General features: G+C 42.8%; 1 protein-coding gene across 4 annotated transcripts in view; it reads right to left on the reverse strand.

The window, feature by feature from the left end:
• Nucleotides 1-425: 425 nt before the first annotated feature.
• Nucleotides 426-20,686, reverse strand: part of Tjp2 (tight junction protein 2) — a 91,976-nt gene continuing 71,715 nt past the window's right edge. For 2 of the 4 annotated variants that reach the window (XM_013018466.1, XM_013018463.1), the window contains exons 13-23: nt 19,358-19,568; nt 17,834-18,021; nt 16,101-16,196; nt 15,059-15,138; nt 13,887-14,097; nt 7,660-7,760; nt 6,247-6,459; nt 4,981-5,091; nt 3,515-3,835; nt 2,992-3,077; nt 426-1,441 (exon numbers count right to left, since the gene is read on the reverse strand). In XM_013018466.1, coding sequence (XP_012873920.1) covers nt 1,279-1,441; nt 2,992-3,077; nt 3,515-3,835; nt 4,981-5,091; nt 6,247-6,459; nt 7,660-7,760; nt 13,887-14,097; nt 15,059-15,138; nt 16,101-16,196; nt 17,834-18,021; nt 19,358-19,568 — 1,781 coding nt within the window. In that variant the 3' untranslated portion in view covers nt 426-1,278. The remainder of the gene's footprint in view (nt 1,442-2,991; nt 3,078-3,514; nt 3,836-4,980; nt 5,092-6,246; nt 6,460-7,659; nt 7,761-13,886; nt 14,098-15,058; nt 15,139-16,100; nt 16,197-17,833; nt 18,022-19,357; nt 19,569-20,686) is intronic. The other 2 variants (XM_013018465.1, XM_013018464.1) reach the window with 2 other exon arrangements.

Genomic DNA, 20,686 nt, shown 5'->3' on the forward strand with positions numbered 1-20,686 from the left:
AAACAACAACAACAAATAAAAATTTCTTATGACCATATCTTGGAGTTCATTTCGCTTAGCAACCTCTTACATGGTCAAATGTACATAGCTATTGAGCTAGTCTGCTTATCTGCTAAGATTATCATAGACGTATACTAATTGCAAATAAGTGCAACCAAGGGACCTTTGTTTCTTTGGGTCTGGCTTACTTCATTTAATCTGATTTTTTCCAAGTCTTTCCATTTCCTTACAAATGGGGCAGTGTCATTCTTTCTGATTTAATACATGCCTCCATTCCCTCCAGCCCCCCAAATCAGAAGGCAGTTGGAGGTGTAGCTCAGGTGTAGAACATACACTTAGAAAGCTCAAGCCCTGGGTTCTTGCCCAACACTGTCCCCCCCAAATGAAAGAAGTGTAGAAATTCACCAAAAAGCAAATTTATTTAATGCAAGGTACTCCGTTTATTAAATTATAAAACTGCTGTAGATCCATACACTTGTGGAAATAAAATACATTTTTCTCAAGTATCAGCTTTGGGATAGAATATTGTTTTAAACAAACAACACCAAAAATCTCCCTATTTTCTGGGTCTGCTAGTGGTCTGCTTTTTTATTAGCACTCGCAGCCAGACTTACCAAGTACAACTCTTCTGGGTACAATCAAAATTTACGGAAAATATCACAAAGACAAATGCTTTGAAGAGGATGCGGGGCAGGGGGGAAACACAGCTATTAAACTGGTATCAAAATTTAGTCAAAATAAAGTTTTAGTCCACTATGGCTTTGCATAGAGCTTCAAAGGAAGAGAATTTAAAGACACTTCGCATCAAAGGCACTTAAGAGAGTTGTCATAAAATACTTCTTTAAACAATCTGAATCCAACAGTTTGTTTTTTAATTTCTCTTTTCACATCTGCCTCACAGTGAAACAGCGCTAGAAGGCAGCCGTGAATGAGGAAGAAGTTATTGCTCCTTAATATACATATTTAAAAATTCACAAAGGATTAATACAGATTTTGGTCCACAGAAGCCAAGTCAGTGACAGTATCAGACTGTGCTGGTGTTCTTAATTCTGAGCTTCCCCGCCGTGTGCACGCGCACGTGCGCACAGACACATGCACATACACACACACACACAGAGCCATGTTGTAACAAACTGCGCTATCCCAGTGGCATCAACAGCGCCTACAGTTAGCCCCGTCCCATCTCCACAGTGCCCTTGAACTGGAGAAGTTCTCCTCGGGAGGCCTCACAGGAAGGAATGTCCATCGGATGCCACACGAATGTCCATGGTACCCCATCTATAATTCGGTGTCTCGGTACCTGGAGGGCGAGTTGTAGTAACCCCGTTTTGTTTGGTCAGCCAGCTGCTGGCGATATTGCTCCTCGGGGTCACTGCCAAAACTTCCCCGGGTGTCCTGGTAAAGCCTGGAGGGTCCTTTCTGTGGCTCAGGGGGTCTGGAACTGACAGGTGAGGGGGTTACACGAGTCCGAGGGCGCTGCCAGTCCTCCAGCACCCCCAGGGGGAGGAGGGGGAAGAACGGCTGGCCACTCGCTCCAGCAGGGTAAGTGTCTGTTTCTTGTTTTTATTTTTTGTGCTGGTCTTGGGGCTTGAACTCAGGGCCTGGGTGTTGTTAAACCTTAACTTTTTTATATTTTAGCTCAAGGTTAGCACCCTAACCTAACTCTAACCCTAACTCTAACAATGGAGCCACAGCTCCACTTCGAGCTTTTTATTTTTTATTTTTGGCCAGGGTGGCTTTGAACCATGATCTTCCCATCTCCACCTCCTGAATAGCTAGGATTATAGGTGTGAGCCACGAACGCCAGCTTCAGAGACCACTTTCAGATCCCTGAGCGTTCTCTGCCATCAACCAGGTTCAGGTGGTAGTGGGGACAGGACAGCAAACGGGCCAAGGTCACTCAAGGTCACTCACTTGGGTAGTGAGTGAGGAAGCAAGCCACAAGCTCCCTTAACCTGAGAGTTCCCTACTGGCTGGAGGATCCCCAGCTTTGTGCTACCCTCACCCAGTGAGGTGCTCTGCCAGCGTTAGTGATTATGCCAAGGCCTCCTTGTTGCCACATCAACCTGGTCAACGGCTGCTGTTCCCTGGGTAGCAAAAATGCTTCTAGTTTTCTCTTTTCTGTTTGGTACTGGGGATCAAAGCCAGGACATTGCGCTTGCTAGGCAAGGGCTTTGCCACCCTACATCTCTGCCCATGCCTCCAGTTTTCTGTTGAAAACCTAGTAGTGGTCAGAATGGCTTCAAGAATATGTGATTAAAAGGCTAGGTGTCAAAAGAAAAAAGAAAAAAAACAGAAATGGAAAAGGGCTGGGAAGGAGGCTCAGTGGTAGAGTGCTTGCCTCATGTGCATGAGGCCCTGGGTTTGATTCCTCAGCACCACATAAGCAGAAAAAGCTGGAAGTGGTGCTGTGGCTCAAGTGGTAGAGTGCTACCCTTGAGCTAAGGGACGGCGCCCAGGCCCAGAGTTCAGGCCCACGACCAACAAAACAAACAAACAAACAAGAGTTTGTGCTTTATTTCTTTTCTAATCCCAGAGGCGGGAAACCATGCAACTTAAGACGTCCAGAGGAAGAGCTGGGCTAACTCCTACTCTGTCTTACCTATGCTGGTCAGCTGCTTGTGACCGTACCTTCGAACTCAGCTCAGCACAGTGGCCTGACTATGCTGGTGATACAAAAAAGCAAAGAAAAATGGAAGAACTTGGTTGACAGCCAGAAAACAGTGACCAAACAGGCCTAAGTTCTAGGACTTCTGTTCCTCTGTGGCCCTAATGCAACCTAACACAATTGGGCTCCATCCACCACAAGGCACCTGCCAAGAGGAAAATGATCGTGGATTTTGATTCTGTTATCTGGACAATTTAAAGGTGACACTGGGTAAAGAGAGTAGCACCTGTCACTCAGAAACCCTAAAACAGAAAATTCTTTCTCTTCAAGTCCAAATGGCAGAGAGGGCCCAGCCTTTGGGGGCTTTCCCTGTACACTCTTACCTCATGTAGTTGGGCAGGCCGGCTTCTGGCTTGGGCCCTTTGATCGGAACCGCATAGATATCCGGATGTTTCTGAGCAATTTCCAGCTGTGATAATGAGGAAAGAGCACCAAGAAAGAGAGAATGAGGCCCCGCCCAATTCCTCGCATGGTCTCCAGCTACCCTACTGGGGGGTTCATGCCCCAGTACTGTAAATAAAGTACGGAGAGCAGGCTCCTATTCATCTTGTCAGCTAGGGCTTGTTGAGTGGAAGGAAAATGGATTTGAAATCGGCACACCCAGTACTGTGCACCTGATCATTTCTGTCTTGTCTGGGCAAGAGGACTGTGTACCACTGCACTGAAATCAATCAAATAATTTACATTGATTTTTTTTAATAGTATTTTTTTTTCTTTTCTTTTGGGTATTGGAGATCGAACCCAGGACAAGTGCTTTGCCACGGAGTGACATCCTAGCCCAATCAAGTGGTTTCAATCTCTTCCTGTGGATAAGCTGTGACTGTGTAGTAATTTATAAAGAATTACCCTGGCATTCTGGGCTTCTTGGAGCTCCTGCATTCTCTGCAGCCTGGCCTTGTGGTCCATCTTCTCAAATATTTTGACTTTGCCCAGGACTGATTTGGGAGTGTTTTCTTGCTCGTCATTACTCTCCTCTGCCTCTCCGCCCTCAGGGGAAGGGACGGGAGTGGAAGGCTTCAGGACAGGTCGACCAAAGGCCGGTTTCGCTGCGACTGGGGGAGGGCAACTTTTGGTAGACGTGAGAACTTCATTCCCAGCTGCGAAGTTTGGCTTGTATTCCTGGGATTTGGAGAAGTCATAAGAATCTTCTCTGTTATGGCTTTTAGCCTGTGAAGAACAATGACATGTTTTTCCTTGGGGTTTTTGAGTCTTATTATTTTTTTTTAATCTACATTAGTGATTTAACACACTCCATTTCCTGATCAGTTTCCAAAGATGATCAACAAATACCACTCTGGCAAGGAATCAAATATGGCAGGGGCAAATGGCCCTTAGCTGGGCATCCTGAGCCCTACCTTAAGGTGTTGAGAGGTATTGGACTCGGGGGCTGGGCAGTAGCAATTGCTAGAGATAGAAAAGACCCTGAATAATTTAGTACTGGAGCAGACTTCTAGCCCTGCTTCCCAGTTTATCCCTGATGCATTGTATTAGCTCACTAATTACTCATAAAACTGGCTGATTTTCTTCTCATCTAAATTACTGAATTAGATAGGGAAAAAAAATTGTTTTGGACCAGCACATAAAGAAAGACTTGTAGTCATAGCTTTGATTCTGACGGGGTCGGGGTGAAGAATCATATGATATATGCACCCCCCCCCACTGTGTCTTCATGTTGATTCTGTTTGGGATGACAATTTATTAATTCAATAAATGAAGTTGTCCTCACACAGAGAAGCATTCTAAACAATGGTACTGATTGTTTGCTGATATATCTGAGTTAGATTGTGGGCAGAAAACTTTCGTTTGACAGGAAAAAGAGAAACTGATTTCGAGAATGGTGATTCTAGCATGCATCATTTGTCAATTTTTTACTCTTCCTCAAATAAATGAATGAATCTTTCTCCCCTCCCCCCTCACTATTGTTCTACCATTTGAGGCACAGCTCCACTTCTAGCTTTCTTGTTGGTTAACTGGAGGTGAGAGGTCTAATGGACTTTTCTGTCTTTGGCTGGCTTCAAACCTCAATCCTCAGATCTCAACCTCCTGAGTAGCTAGTGTTACAGGCATGCGTTACCAGCGCCTGGGGATAACTCTTATTATCATCACCAGACTATCTGCTCTCTTAATGTTGTCTTTCTTTTCTAACTTTTCTCTTCCTTATGCAGGAATCTATCCATCAACCCAAAAGGATTGATAGGATCTAATATCGAACACAGGGAGTCAAACCATTACCAACACCATTTCGTGTGCATGCTTCCTCAGGGCTACACCCCTGGGGCCTCTGGAGCTTCTTTTCCTTCCCAGCCACGTACCTTGGGCGGCTCTGGCTTGAATGCCGGAGGTGGGCTATTGTCCCTAAGTTGATCTCTGCTAGCAGCCCTCCACATCTGAGCTCGTGGCTCTGGGCTGGGTTTCCTTATGCTCTACAAAACATAAAGATTCATTCACAACAAGAACATCCAGGCAGAGACAAGTCCGAACCCTGCTTTGCTGGAGTTCTGCAAACCTGGAGAAGTTCTGACATTGATCTGCTGAGTAATAACCAGGGAACCTTTAACTAGACAATGCTTGAGATGTGTTTATAAAACTGGCTGCATCCAAGGCAGGGGGCTCTACCTTTAAAATACAACTTAAAAAAAAATCCTCCTAAAGTTAAAAATAATCACTGCTATTTCTAAACAATAGTTCACTTATATCATAGAGATTCAGAAGTGAAGTTACTCTTCATAACTTGCCTAGTATATGCTAATGTTGTATTACTGGGGTGATGGGTTCCCCACTTCAACTTATTATATTTTGGGGGTTTTGTTTGTACTTCATGGCAAAAAAAAAAATCACTCCCTGGAATGAGCCTAATTGCTAACAAGAAGTCCATACTAATAATTACCCAAACACGTTTGGATCACTGATTCTACAAAGATCTTATGCCAGTGTCCGCTGAGATGAACAACAAATCGTTCTGCTCCTAAATTAATCAGTGCCTATTGATGCAATTTCTAAGACCTGTCAGCTGTCAATCACTAGCTGACGGGTACATAGTCCATGTGATCCGAGGCATAATCAATCACAAAGGCAATTTAAAATATTGAAATACAAGAGAGAAGGAAACTGATGGGGAAACACTCACGAGCAATGGCAAGATTAGAAGGTTAAAGACAGATGGAGAAGAAAGGCCAGGGTTCCTAAGAGTACAGAGAGTGAGAGAGAGGTCTAATCAAAGGTTACAAGCAAATATAGCAACGTCGTGTTTTAAAAGAACATTCTGCTTGTGATTTTCACAGCTGGCCCCAAAAAGCCATTCCTGTCACCTGTCACACCTGAGAGCAGGGGAGGGCTGACTGCTGCCCACTCAGCCTCTTCCAATGCCACCTACTGGGTCCTCTGTTCCATGAACCAAGGAACCACAACCTCACAGGCACTGACTCAGAGCGAAGTACTCCCTAACGGCCACCTGCTCCAACTGCCGCATCCCTTCCACCGCACCCTGAGTTAACGGCGGTGCCGAGGAAGGAAGCGAGACACTGCAGTCTCCTTCTCTGGCCCGTGGCTTCGCAGCGCGTGGGCCTGCCTTGCCTCACCTCCTCATGCTGCACCGGCTCAGAGGAGCGGGTGATGGAAGACACCAGCGGCTCCTCCGCTGGCTCATCCAGCTCATTGTCAGTGTAGGCGCCTCCCTCGCCGTCGGTGTCTTCAAAGTCACTGATGAGACGGCTGTCGCAACTCAGATAGTCCGCGCCCATGGCGGTTAAGTAGGACATGCGATCTTCAGGATCATCATCCATCCCTTCCATCTAGAGGAATTTGTTTCGGAGGGTCAGTGGGGCCTGACATGGCTCCTGGGAGCTTGGGGGGAAGAAGCTCAAGGAAACTCCCTGAGGGCACGGCCTGGTTGTCCAAAGTCTTGACATGTGCCACAAAGCGAAGGCACCTGTATTTTTCTGAAATCACTTGGCTCTGAGCCGATGCTGTGACTACGTCCACTTCTATGCAGGGACTCAAACTGGGGACCCTCCAGCCTATCTGTGAGACCATTGGCACCTGAGCCAGCCTTCCTCCGATTGCTGAGAGTTTCCTGCCCTATGTGGCTCTTCTTTAGCTTTTTCTCTTGGCACCTGTCTTCCTGGTGATAAATGTACACCATCTTATGCTATGTACACCTCTACTTATCCTTAAGACTCTCCTTAAGGCTCTCTGTGGGCAGAGGCTGTATCTTCAAATCTGAATGTCCAGATAGAGGACACCCTCAAACCTTGCAGACTCTAAGCACGTGGTAACACCAGATGCTAGATGCCCTCATCAAAACAGCCAGTGTCCAAAAGAGCAAGAAGTCAGTCACTTTGGTGACAAAGCTGTCACTCTAAAGGCCTGCACACAACCTCAATTCAGCTCCGGTATGCAATACTAATACTGAAGGCTCCTGGAATAAAGAGAGCTACAGGTTGTATAACTCTCTTGCTCTTCCTTCCTTCTTTCCCTCTCTCTCTTTCCATGAGATAGATGCTGGGCCATCCAAACTCATAGAACTAGGTAGCCTTCTCTGCCAACCTCTCGTTCTAACCAAAATAACTCCACATCTACTAGCTTTGGTCTTCTGTATTGATTTTTAACGTATTTGTCCCCCCATGGTCCTCTTCCCTGCCTTTCATCTCCACTCTAAGTGTCCCATGGTCTTAGTAAGCTGTGACACACAGCATGAGATCTTGTAAGCTCTGATTAGCGTACTTGGAATACAGTAACTAGTTACTACGTTAAAAGTAAAAGGGAAGTGAATGTAGAATTGCATTCATCACATTCTGCTTTTCTTTTGAAAAGTCCCCTTCATTTGTTTTTGGTTTTTAACGTGGTCGGAGAACTCACATTGTTTCAGACCTCATGAACACACAGGCTGGCGTGACTTCCAGTGGACATGGTGTTGCTACATTCACTGCCCTCTTGAGGAAAGATTCAAGACACAAACGCTCACCTCACAGCAGCGAATCTAGGCCACATACCTTTCCTTCAGAGACCCAAACTGCTTCTCCCTGCTGATGCTCAATAGTGTCCTTCAAGCTGCCAAACCAGCTGTCATTGGCCGAATTTAAATTGATGGTGGCTAGAGAAATGTCAACAAGAAGACTTGTTAAGAGGGCAGGTATACAGTAGTAGAGCATTTGACTGCAAAAAGGCCTGCACTGATTCACAGAGCAATGTTTATTCAGGAAGCTATGGGCATAAAAACTTATTTCTATCACATCGAATTAAAACTGGAAATACAGGAAGTCTGAACATACATGAACACTGAATTCTTCTAAGTGAATGTAAGTAAAACTATTAACCATCTAGCTGTTGTAGTTTACATTATAGACAGATGTTGTAAGGTTGGCATAATGGGTTTATTTTCAGAATATCTGTGTATAAAATTTTTGTAGTGCTGGGGATTGAACTCAGGGCCTTGCAAGTGCTAGCCAATTACTCTACCACTAAGCCATACCCTCATCTCTCTAAAAAAAAAAAATATATATATATATATATATATATACAGATGCCCCACCACAGATGAATGGATCCAAAAATTGTGGTATCTATACACAATGGAATATTATTCAGCCATTAGAAATGGCATTTGCAGGGAAATGGATGGAGCTAGAAGGAATCATGTTGAGTGAGGTAAGCCAAGAGCAAAAAGACAAATGGTACATGGTCTCCCTGATAAGTGGATACTAAATCCAAAATGTTAGGTGATACGACAAAATTAACAGGACTTAAGAAACAAAGAACTCCCACTCATCTGGTCGAACCACTACTAAATATCCCCATGCTGCTGATCACATGTATGGTGTATAACATGTGAACACCATTATATGTTATAGACAGTGATAGACAATTTGCTCCAGGAAAGTTAGAATGAACTTGTGACTTTAAATGAGCATCATCATTCCACAATACTGTAAAATTTGGGAAATTATGTAATTACTTAATCACAATTTAAAAAAAAAAAGAACCTCGGGGAACGTAGGGAGGGAAGGGATGGTATGGTAGGGGGAAAACAATGGAGGGGGTAACAATGCTCAATAGGAAGTGTACTCATTACCTTGCTCATGTAACTGTAACCCTCTGTATAGTATCTTTACAATAAAAAATTAAAAATAAATAAATAAAATAGATAGATAGATAAAGAGTCTGTTTGCAGGAGCACAGATAATGGAGCTAAAACAAAAAGACAACATTTTAAAAACCATTACATAGATGCATGTAAATTTATAAAAATTAAAGTATTCTTGTCCACATCTAATAAAATACTCAAAGAACAATTTAGTATGATTACTTTTTGCTTTTTACAGCCTTAAGCATTTTAGAATGTGAGCCAATAAATTAAATTCAACCAAGGAAATCAGCTTCATTCTATTCTGATGAAATATGTATCTTACATGATAATGGTTAGTATGGGTCAACCAGGCACTGTTGTAAGTATGTTAGGAGATTAGCTCATCCCAAGTTAGGGAGCACATCTCACCCGTAAGAATCTAAGGCTCAGTGGTGAAATGAACAAGCCAAGGCCTCACACTAAGTAAAGAGGCTGAGTATCAACTCAGACATTTGTCTTCTGAGCAGTGTCCTTGAGAGCTACAATACACAGTTCATCTAGAGACACCAATTTAGAGCCTAGATATAAGCATACCAACAGGTATATCTTTTTTGCTGTTGTGTTAGTGGTCATGGAGCTTGAACTTGAGGCCTGGGCGCTATCCCTGAACTCTTTTTGCTCAAGGCTAGCACTCTACCACTTGAGCTACAATACCACTTCCCGTTTTCTAGTGGTGAAGTGGCTAAGAGTCTCATGGACTTTCCTGACCCGACTGGTGGCTTTGAACCATGATCCTCAGACCTCAGCCTCCTGAGTAGTTAGGATTATAGGCATGAGTCACCATTGCTGGGCTCAATATATTTTTGTCAACCTAATACAGATAAACTAGGTAAGCAAATGAATCCAAAACTAATAAATTGGGCCTAGAAGCGTCAGATTGTAGATAAATTAGGATCGGTGCATTCAGGCATTCTACCATTTGAGTCATGCTCCCAGTAATGATTCAGGGTTTTTTGTTTTTGTTTTTTTTTTTTTAAGTTACACTGTCAGCCTTTCAAAGGGCAGACATAGATATCACTTCTAACAGGACCATTAAGCAAACTTTGTGAGCAACTGTGCTTTCAGTTTTCCTTAAAGTGACATTCAACTTTCTTTCATTAGAGAAGTTCCAACATTGACCTTGGGAGGAAAAATCCCAAGGGAGTTTCTAATTTCTTTGCTCACTAATTATTTACAGTGCGAGAATAAACTGATGCTCTGAACAACCCAAGGAAAATGAACCTTGATAGTATGGATTTTTGGTGTCCTTACCCTGGTACTTAACAAGGATTATTGTCTCATAGCTAAAATATGATGTCATGAACTTAAATATAGAAGTGAGATTAAGCACTCTAGAGGAAAAATAAATAAATGACCTGCACTAGATGTAGAAAGAATGTGAAGCAGCCTTCAAATGCTTTCTGTTGGGAGTTGTCTAAGTATGGTCTATATTTATCATACAGAAAATCTAAAGTTAAAAGATCCATTTAAGAAATACAGAAGCTAGGTGCCGGTGGCTCACACTTACAGCTGTTCAGGAGGTTGAGATCTGAGGATTGTGGCTCAAAAGCAACCCAGGCAGAAAAGTCCCTGAGATTCTCATCTTCTATTAACTACCAGAAAACGGGCAATGGTGCTGTACTCAAAGTGGTAGAGTGCTAGCCTTGAGCAAAAGAGCTCATAGACAGTGCCCAGGCTATGACTTCAAGCCCCTCAACTGACATATTAAAAAGGGAGGAGGAGGAGGAAGAGGTAGAGAGAAGAGGAAGAAAGAAATACAGTGCCAGTGGTTTGCACAGTGCAGGTATGAACCACTGGTGCCCAGATAAGAAGTATGTACTTTAAAGGGATAAATTGAATGCTAGGGTAAATTGCATATCAATAAAGCTATTATCTGTGTGGTTCCCTCAACAACCAGACCTTGACTAAACAGAGGAGCAGCAGCAGCAGCAAGAGGCCCTGCCAGGATCCATCATTTTCCCACTGCTTCCAATGCTCAACAGACTCAGCAAGTGTTTCACACCTGTAATCCTAGCTACTTGAGAGGCTTAGATTTGGAGGACTACAGTTCAAAGCCACCTGGGTAGAAAAGTCCATTACACTTTATCTCTAACAAACCAGCCAAAAGTTTGGCTACAGGCAGAGCTCAAGTGGTAGAGCACCAGCCTAGCAAATGCAAGGCCTTGAGTTCAAACCTGGGTTTCAGATATAGATATAGAGATATCTATATCTATATATCACTTGTTCCTCTGAGCTTTCTCAAACACTAAACAATAACAAAAAAGTGTGTGTGTGTGCACGCACACACATGCGCGTGCGTTTAGGTGATGGTAAAAGACACTACAGGGTCACATAGTTTCAGTATTCTTTCAGGTACCAATTTCACTTTAATAATGCCTAGCAAGAAGATGAAAACAGATTGAGTCTCTCATGACACTTTCCAATACCACAATTTAACATGAAGGAGGCCTCACTATTGTGTTCTTCAAACTAGGAGAGACACATTTGAAGTTCCTGAAAACACAGAAAATTCAAACATTGCTTTTTAAAAAAACAGTAATTTCTGTGGCATGTATATGTAAGTCTATTTTATAGTAAAAACTTTTTTTTTAACTGTTAAGGGTTGGAAGCAAGCTAGGCATGCTGGTTCAGGTTGAGCAGTCAACTTGCGTCGGGTGATTCTCAAAATAAAGTAACTCTTGTGCCATCAAGATCATAAAGGGAGAGATTTTAATATTGTCATAATTACAATCTCTCTGGTAGGGAACAGGGTTTCCTTATTCTGCAAAAACAGGATATTGAGCCGAATGATGATGCATGCAACATTAACTTGACTTCAAATTAGTGTGCTCAAAGCAACTCTAGTAGTCTCTCACTGTCACGGAAGTGCTGTAAATATAAAATCATGAACACCATCCAGTATTCACACTGCCAAAAGTTTCTGATGCTCAAGTTTGAAAAGCAGGATTTCTGGCAGGTACACATTATCAATCTCAACCTGGGCAAGTGGATTGTGAGCGAGTGTGAATCACAGGGCATGGGGAAGCAATTCGAGTCTTAGCCAACCACCAATGGCTCATGCCTGCAATCCTAGCTACTCAGGGGGCTGAGATCTGAGGACTGCAAAGCCAGCCCAGGGAGGCAAGTCTATCAGACTCTTATGTCCAATTAACCAGCAAAAAAAGAGCAAAAAAGCTAAGGGAAAGTACCCAGGCCCTCAGTTCAAGCCCCAGTATTGGTGCATGAATGTGTGCAGGCAGGTGTACATACACACACACACACACACACACACACACACACAACACACACACAATCTGAAAAAAAAAAACATTATAAAAGACTACGTATTGGAAAGCGAACTTGAAGCTCTTAGATCTGTTATCCAGCACCTTATACTGAAGATATATCTAGAGAAAATGAAGTGTTCACCAAGTGTATCCATTCCAAACTGTAGTTTTACTTTTCCTTCAAACTTTCAACCTCATGATAGGTGCTGAGACAAAAAAATAGCTAGTGATGGGCCACTTTCTCCTGTGTGTTGTTTACATTATCACTCAGTTACAAGATGCTGCATTGTCTAAGTTGTGGACACTACCCATCTACTCCCTGTGATATGACTCCACTGGTAAAGGCTGATGACCAACACTGAACACAAGAGCTGCCATTACCCTAAGGATATTATTTTATTTATTTATTTATTTTGTTGTTGGTGGTGGTTGTGGGACTTGAACTCTGGGCCTGGACACTGTCCCTGTGCTCTTCAGCTCAAGGCGAGCGCTCTACCTCTTGAGCCACAGTGCCACTTCCGGTTTTCTAGTGGTTTATTGAAGATAGGAGTCTCACAGACTTTTCTGCCCGGGCTAGCTTTGAACTGTGATCCTCAGATCTCAGCCTCCTGAGTAGCTAGGATTACAGATGTGAGCTACCAGTGCCTGTCCATATGGATATTATACCCATGCTCTAGCCTCATGCTGCCCCCTCAGAATAAAGCACTGATTCCCGCCTCCAATTTATGCAGCTCTCTCCAAGTCTCAACTGTACACTATTCACAGCAACAGTCATTTATTTATATAGATAGTACATATGCTTAATTACTAAGATACCTATTTTACACTACTTTGTAAGCATAAGCAACCTGTATTTACCTAGGGGACTTGAAAATAATATCCTACCTACTGTGGAGGAAATTTTAAACACATATAAGAGCGGAGGACAGTTTTCTGAATTCTCATGTGTAACAATCACCAACAACAACTATTCATTCCTGGCCAATTGTATCTGTACTCCTTCTCCTGTCCTCTCTGTCAGCAAGTTTTAGACATTTTATTAAGTGACCCGTAAGTATTTAGTATGTATCTTGAAAATGGATTCTTTTCTTTTTTTTTGGTGCTGGTATCAATGCTTGACCCCAGAGCCTCATGCTTGCTCAGCTTGTTTGTTCATAGCTGGTGGTTCTCTACCACTGATCCATAACCCTAGCCTGGCTTTTTTGCTGATGAACCAGATATAAAGTCATATGGACTGTGATCCTCCAGGTCTCAGCCTCCTGAGTGACAAGGATTACAGTCGTGAGCCACCAGTGCCAGGCAAGGGATTCATTTTTTAAAACACAGTCACAATGTTCTCATCAGAATAAAATACAGAATAAATCCTTGAATCGCTAACATCCAGAGTATTCAAGTTTCTATTGGGGAGAGGGAGGATATTTTTAATAAGTACAAACAAAAGCAGGAGAAATAAGAAAACAATTCAAATTAGAATGTGAAATCTTGCTATGACTCCTCCAAAAATGGCATTTGCACTGGGAATTTTGTCATTGTGACTGTGTACAGGTGATCATAAAAAGCGCCATCATGGAGTGATAGTTGGCTGTTGGATGAAGCTATAGTTTCTGTGGAGGACTGAAAGGCTGAGATTGAAGTTAGTTCAGCAGCCAGCCCCACCTCTCCCAACACTCATTGCTCTTTCTTGTTCTCCCTCTTAACCACCATTGCATATATTCACTTACAAACATGATAGGAACTTGTTGCCATTATTTTTTAAATGTCCCCCAAACAGAAACTTGAACATTCTACATACTGGATGATTCAAGGATTTATTTTCAATTTCACTGACCTGTAAAAAGATGGGCGCAGGTCTTTTTGAGCTTGTTGGCCTGATCAAATAGCTTCCGTGAACTTTTGTTGGACGTTGGGTTCAACCTCTGTCTCATGGCCTTGACACCTTGTCTGGAGTCTGGGTTGAAAAAAATCACAATCGGGAACCACTGGGTGTAATTCAGCAGGTCCACAGCTTTGGGAGTCACGTCCAGGAGTGCATGCTTGTCCTGTTAGGGACAGGTGAAGTACCACAGTATCAGTTTGCCTCCCTAGGTAAAGGCTGTACCACATCAAACATGTGAATTTCAACCTGAACATATTCTATTCCCTTCCATATTATGCCTACTTCGATATTAACAACCAGAAGAACCCTAACAAAAAGAATTGCAGTGTCCCCCTGTATGCATATATGGTTTTACCTTCCAGTTTCATTCATTCAAAGCTAACAGCAAGCAAAAGAAAAAGGGTGAGTGTAGTACTGTGTGTGTGTGTGTGTGTGTATGTATGTGTGTGTGGGGGGGGGAGGGAGGGAGGGGGGGAGGGAGGGAGGGAGGGAGACAGAGAATTCAGGGTCTTGTGTTCTCACCTGGCTTTTTCAAAGCTCAAGCCTGATGCCCTACCACATGAGCTACAACTCTACTTCTGGCTTTCTGCTGGTTAATTGGAAATAAGTGTTTCATTGACTTTTCTGCCTGGGCTGACTTTGAACACAATCCTTAGATTTTATCATGTAACTTTTAGTACAACATATTTTTATAATTGTTCAATTCTATTAATAGTTATTGCTGCTTGACTATTCCTAATTTACCATGTATACATGTGTGTATATATACACATGTATGGTAAAGTTTAATTTATAAATATATAAATGTATAGGTAGGTCCATACATACTATACATAAGTATATTTAGGGTTTGGTACTGAGTGGTATTCTAGGCATTTATCAAAGGTCCTAGAATTTGCCCCACCCCAAATGAGGGGAAAACTATAATTAACAGGTTACTTGGTACAACACTGAGAATTCTGGAAAAAACAAAACTTTATTGCCACAGACACAGTGAGATGGCTCTCTTTTGCATAAGCTATTAACATTTATGATGATCAGAATTGAGATTCTACTCTAAAAGACACTGGCAAAGCAAGATCCCTTTTGTTCTAATAACATGGACTTCGGATGATTTTCCTCACCTGCTCAATTATTTGCCTCACGGTATTTAATCGAACAACTCCATTAGGTTTCTCAGATCCTGCATCTTTCGGTTCCGTCTCTGCAAAAGCAAAACTATGGCTAAATAATGGGGGAGTGGGAGGGGTGTGAAAATCAATGACAACCAAAGGCTCTAACTTAACATCAGTACAGTAATGGCACATCCGGAATTAGAGGACTCATGGGGAGAGTGGGGAAGATCCACAGCACTCAGTGTTTTATGTATAAAACCCGGTGTCTTGTGCATGCCAGGCAAGAGCTTTCTACCACAGAGCTACACCAGGCCTGTTTAACTAAATTCTAACCATGAAGAAATGATTAGGCTAGGCCAACAGGGGTCAATTCTATGAGTCAACTGGTTTGCAGTCTGTAACTTGTCCCAAGATATTTAGAAAAAGATGGGGACCAGAACGATGTAACAGAAATCATTTAAAAAAGAAAAAAGAATAACAAACCTGAAATATTAACTGTATAATCACTCTTTGTACCCCGAATTTAAAACAAAAAAGGAGTTAAAAGAGGACATAATAGGGACCACTGGGGAAAAAAAATGTTAATTTTTGTATAAAATACTAACTATACAAAAACTAATCTATTTAGTATCTATAATTATACTTCTGCTAAATACAGGTTGAATTTCCTTGATCAGAAATGCTTAAAGCCAGGCGCCGGTGGCTCACGCCTATAACCCTAGCTACTCAGGAGGCTGAGATCTGAAGATCAAGGTTCCGAGCCAGACCGAGCAGTAAAGTCCATGAGACTCTTATCTCCAATAAACCACCAGAAAATGAGAAGTGGCACTGTGGCTCAAGTGGTAGAGAGCTAGGCCTTGAGCTGAAGAGCTGAGGGACAGCGCCCAGGCCAAGTTCAAGCCCCACTCCAACCAAAAAAAAAAAAAAAAAAAGGCATGAATATGTGTAGTAGTGCATGCCTGTCATCTCAGCATTACTCTTTCAATGTTTCTATGTGTTAGTTTTTCAAAGCGAATACTCTCAAAGAAATACATCATTGGCAGACACTCACTAGCAGTTTGGAAGAAGTCTGGTAACTCATTTGCCAACTTCTCCATGGCTATATCAGCAATGGGGCCAAAAAGGACCACCGGTCTCTTGAAACCAGCTGCAATGAGAAAACAAAAGTCATGAACAGACATATATGCTAGTTTTACTACTTCTTTCCCTATTTGGATCCACTTTCTGTTTTCCTCTTGCCTTATTGCTTATGCTAGGAATTCTGATACTATGTTGAAGAGGGATAGAGAGAGTGGGCATCCTTGTCTCATTACTGATTTTAGGGCAAATGGCTTTTGTTTTTCGCTGTTAAGCATAATGCTAGCTATAGGTTTGTCACACACGGCCTTTATTATACTGAGGAGTGTTCCATGGATTCCTAGCTTCTCCATAAAGGGGTGTGGGATCTTATCAAAAGCCTTTTCTGCATCTATTGAGATGATCATGCGGTTCTTGTCCTTACTTCTGTTGATGGAGAGCTCAAATAGTATAATCTTTTAGAAAAACCAAGTCAAAGCCCAACAAAATCAACATCAGAAAATGGGTGCATTCAAGAGGAGGCCAAGAGGACAAAGCTAGAAGAATGAAGGGGGTAAGGAGGGAAGAATGCAGTCAAGAATGGACTGTAGGGGCTGAGAAGGTGGCTCAGTGGTAGAGTGCTTGCCTTGCATGCATGAGCCCTGGGTTCGATTCCTCAGCACCACATAAGCAGGAAAAAAAAAGCCGCAAGTGGCACTGTGGCTCAAGTGGTAGAGTGTTAGCTGAAGAGCTGAGGGACAGCGCCCAGGCCCAGAGTTCAGGCCCCATGACTGGACCCAAAAAAAAAAAAAAAAAAGAATGGACTGTAGGAAGTGGCGCTGTAGCTCAAGTGGTAGAACACTCATCATGAACTAAAGAGTGAGGGACAGCATCCAAGCCCAGAGTTCAAGCTCTACAACCGACAAAAAAAAAACAACAAAAAAACAGTGGATTGTATATATCACAAAATTAAGAAAAGCAGGGAAAGGGTAGGTCAAAGAAGGGTGAGAATATTGAAGCATTCATAAACCGCTTTGTTAAATGGGATCTCCCTATGTACTACTACATAAAAGGTAACTTTAAAAATAAGTTCAAAAAAAAGATATACACTAGCCTAAGCATTCAAAAGCAAAAGCAAAAAGCAAAAGTATTATATAGGTTTTAAAAATCACCCAAATAAATAAATGATTAAGATTGCATTTTTCCACCCTAGTTCTTTTCTGAGAAATATGCTTTCAATACCCAGCCAGGGTCTGGTGTGGCTCCTGGAAATCCTAGCTACTCAGGAGTTTGAAATCTGAGGATCATGGTTCAAAGTCAGCTGAGGCATACAAATATAAGAGACTCCTATCTCCAATTTCCCAGCAAAAAGCTGAAAGCAGAGGTACGGTTCAAGTGATAGAATGCCCTCCTTGAGCAGAAAAGCCAAGAGAGAGCTTAAGGCTATGAGCTCAAGCCCAAGTACTGGTATATATACACAAATAAAAAGTAAGTAAAATATCCTAATCTTTTGTAAAACTTTGCTGTGGGTAACATACAAAACCTCTGGAACTGGGCATTAAACACATTTTATTAGGCTGTAGACATTTGCTTCCATTTGAAGCATCTGGAGAGATCATTTTTTGTAAGGCTCCTTGTTCAAATGATTCTAACAATATACCCCCGCTTTTCAAGGAGATGATGTGGGAAAATGGGGGGCCCCTGCCTCGCCCTTCATGGCTTCCTCACCTTCTCTCAACAATACCCTCTCGTAAGCTGGGAATTTGGTGCTCACAGACACGAGAGCTGTTAAGTCTTCCCGACTCTTTCTCAGGTTCTTCTTCACCCCCGACCTCTGGCCACGCATCCTCCAGAAGTCGGCCCTGTCCCCAGCATTGTCTTTCTGGGCATTCTGGACACTAGCCATTTGTTCCGCTCTGAGAAGAAAAACACCATGGGAAGTGAGTTCTGAAGCCAGGATATGGAGCACATGTGCATGCCATCGCTTGGATTAGGGAAGATTTCAGAGAGGGAAACTTGGGATCTTCTACTTCTCAATTAAGAGGCAGAAGGGTGGGGCCTCTATGAAATGCACCAGAAGTAGCTCAGCACTTCATATGCTGTATTTGGCTCATCTGATAGATATACAGTGTGCGAAAGGTTGTCTTTTCTATCCATGTAGGTTGCTTAAAAGTTCCTGCTTTGACCTAGTGGCTAGGCTCTTGTTGATTACTCTGCTTTAGGATAAAGAAGAATTCTGGGAATGTAACATTTTGTCTTAACTGGTGGCTCCAAGATGGAATTAAGATACACCTCCAAAGACACATCTCAAGAGATTTAAGAATAGCAGGCGGTCGCTGGTGGATCACACCTCTAATCCTAGCTACTCAGGAGGCTGAGATCTGAGGATCGAGGTTCAAAGCCAGCCCAGGCAGGAAAGTCCATGAGACTCTTATCTCCAATAAACCACCAGAAAACCAGAAGTGGCGCTGTGGCTCAAGCGGCAGAGCACTTTCCTTGAGCTGAAGAGCACAGGGACAGTGCCCAGGCCCAGAGTTCAAGTCCCACGACTGACCAAAAACAAAGAATAGCAGAGGGTAATGGGCATGTTATGAGACTTATTGTGTACTATTAATCTGACTTTGAACTCTTTTAACCACCACCTTATGTAAATACATCTGAAACCACTTCAAACTAGCCAATCACAAGCCAACTGTGAACCTGAGCTCAACCAATCTGAGCAGAGAGGTGGGGCCTGCCGCATTAGGGACAAATAAGAAACACACTGTGGGTTCTTCTATGTGCTTGCTTCCCAGATTTCTGATTGATAGCACACCCTTCTGCAGAAGTAAATTTTGCTCTGATGAGACAATTCTTTGTTTTTGTGTCTACAAGTCTTCAGTGGTTCTTGGAGAATATAGTTATAATAATAGGTATAAGTACACTGGGAACTCCTAAAACATAAGTAATCTTTCCTAGCTTCCATGTGGCCACCAGGCAGCAAGCATTCCCTGGAGGGCATAAGTGTCTCTGTAGAATGAGCACTGAAGGAAAGCTTATGCGGATTGCGCATGGTGGCGAAAAATTGTCACATACAGCCAAGTGCAGCCACCTCCCTGGGATGCTAAAGGACAAACCAGCTGTAGCTATTCAGCTCCAGGTCCTCTCGATAAGAGAACTGTTTATGAAGTCACGTGTGATTTCCGATTGGCCATTGCTTTTTGCTAGGAGAAGAGTCTGAGAGTGTGTGGAACAATGCAATCAGACCCATACCGGCTTTTGTTGGGGATTAAGCCTTTCTCCAGTTCATTTCCAATCCTCACGGCCAGCCAGTAGCCCAGCTTGCCGTCATACAGGGTGTCCACCACACGGAAGATCTCCCCCCTGGTGAAGGCCAAGCTCTGTGGAGTCTCCTTCTCACACTCAAAGTGGCTTCTTATGAAAAACGAGTCTCCTCTGCCACAGGCCAGGATGTCTCTATACACTGAAAGGCAAAAGCACAGTTTGGTGCATTTGGCTGAACTGAAGATCTTTGTTGTGTTACCTGCTTCTCCCGTCTCCGATCCGATCACCCCCTCCTGCCTCCCTCCATGCAGTAATCTCAGTGCAGAGATTTTACGGGAATCATGACTCCAACAGAAAGAAGGCCATACCTGACTGGGTATCAAGTGTGCAAATATTTGGTGAAACGTTATTCTAGGTGTTTATGGGAAAATGTTTTCTGGATGAGATTAATGTTATAGAGTAAGTAAAACAGACTGCCCTCTCTAACAAGGGTGGGCCTCATCCAAGCAACTATAGGCCTGAATAGAACAAAAGCCAGGCTATGAGTCCTTGGTGTCTTACTAGAGACACTCTCAGCACATTGCTATAGGCCTGGGCTGTGGTGGATTACTCTCAGGCCAGAGACAACAATCCTTCCTACCTAACGGCCTTTTAACTAGGATGTCAGTTTTCTTTTCTTCCCTGGTTCTCAGGCTTTCCGTTTCTCTCAGAACTAACCATCAGCTCTGCTGAGCCTTCTTCATCCTAAGAACTCATCCTGTAGATCTGTGATTTCCCAACTTCCATGACCATGCTAGTCAATCCCTCGTAACTGTATGTCTCCTATTGGTTCCCTAGCTCTTACTGGTTCTGCTTCTACACAGAACTCGAGCTAACAGAGCTGCCAATTAACCCTCTGAAACCACAGGAAATAAACTTGCAACCCACCCCACTTTCCAGACAAAATAAGGCCCAGAAAGATAGTCTGACAGAAGGGTAATTTACAGTTGGAGCTATCAACTACACTTGTCATATGAAAACTTAATAGAGGAAGTGGTGCTGTGGCTCAAGTGGTAGAGCACTATCCTTGAGCTGAAGAGCTGAGAGACAGTGCTCAGGCCCAGAGTTCAAGCCCCATGACTGAAAAAAAAAAAAAAAAAAGAATCTCAAAAACTTAATAGAAACTTCAGGCAGAACTTGAAGACACATATCATTGTTTAGAAAAGCAGATGGGCTCCAATTCACTCAACTTGTGAAATTACTTCAATAAATAAACACTTTTGTACCAAGTTTAAGGCACCCAAATTTTCTCCATAAGAAATAAAATATAAATAAATA

Source organism: Dipodomys ordii, unplaced genomic scaffold, assembly GCF_000151885.1.
Source record: "Dipodomys ordii isolate 6190 unplaced genomic scaffold, Dord_2.0 Scaffold40, whole genome shotgun sequence".
NCBI classification, from domain to species: Eukaryota; Metazoa; Chordata; class Mammalia; order Rodentia; family Heteromyidae; genus Dipodomys; species Dipodomys ordii.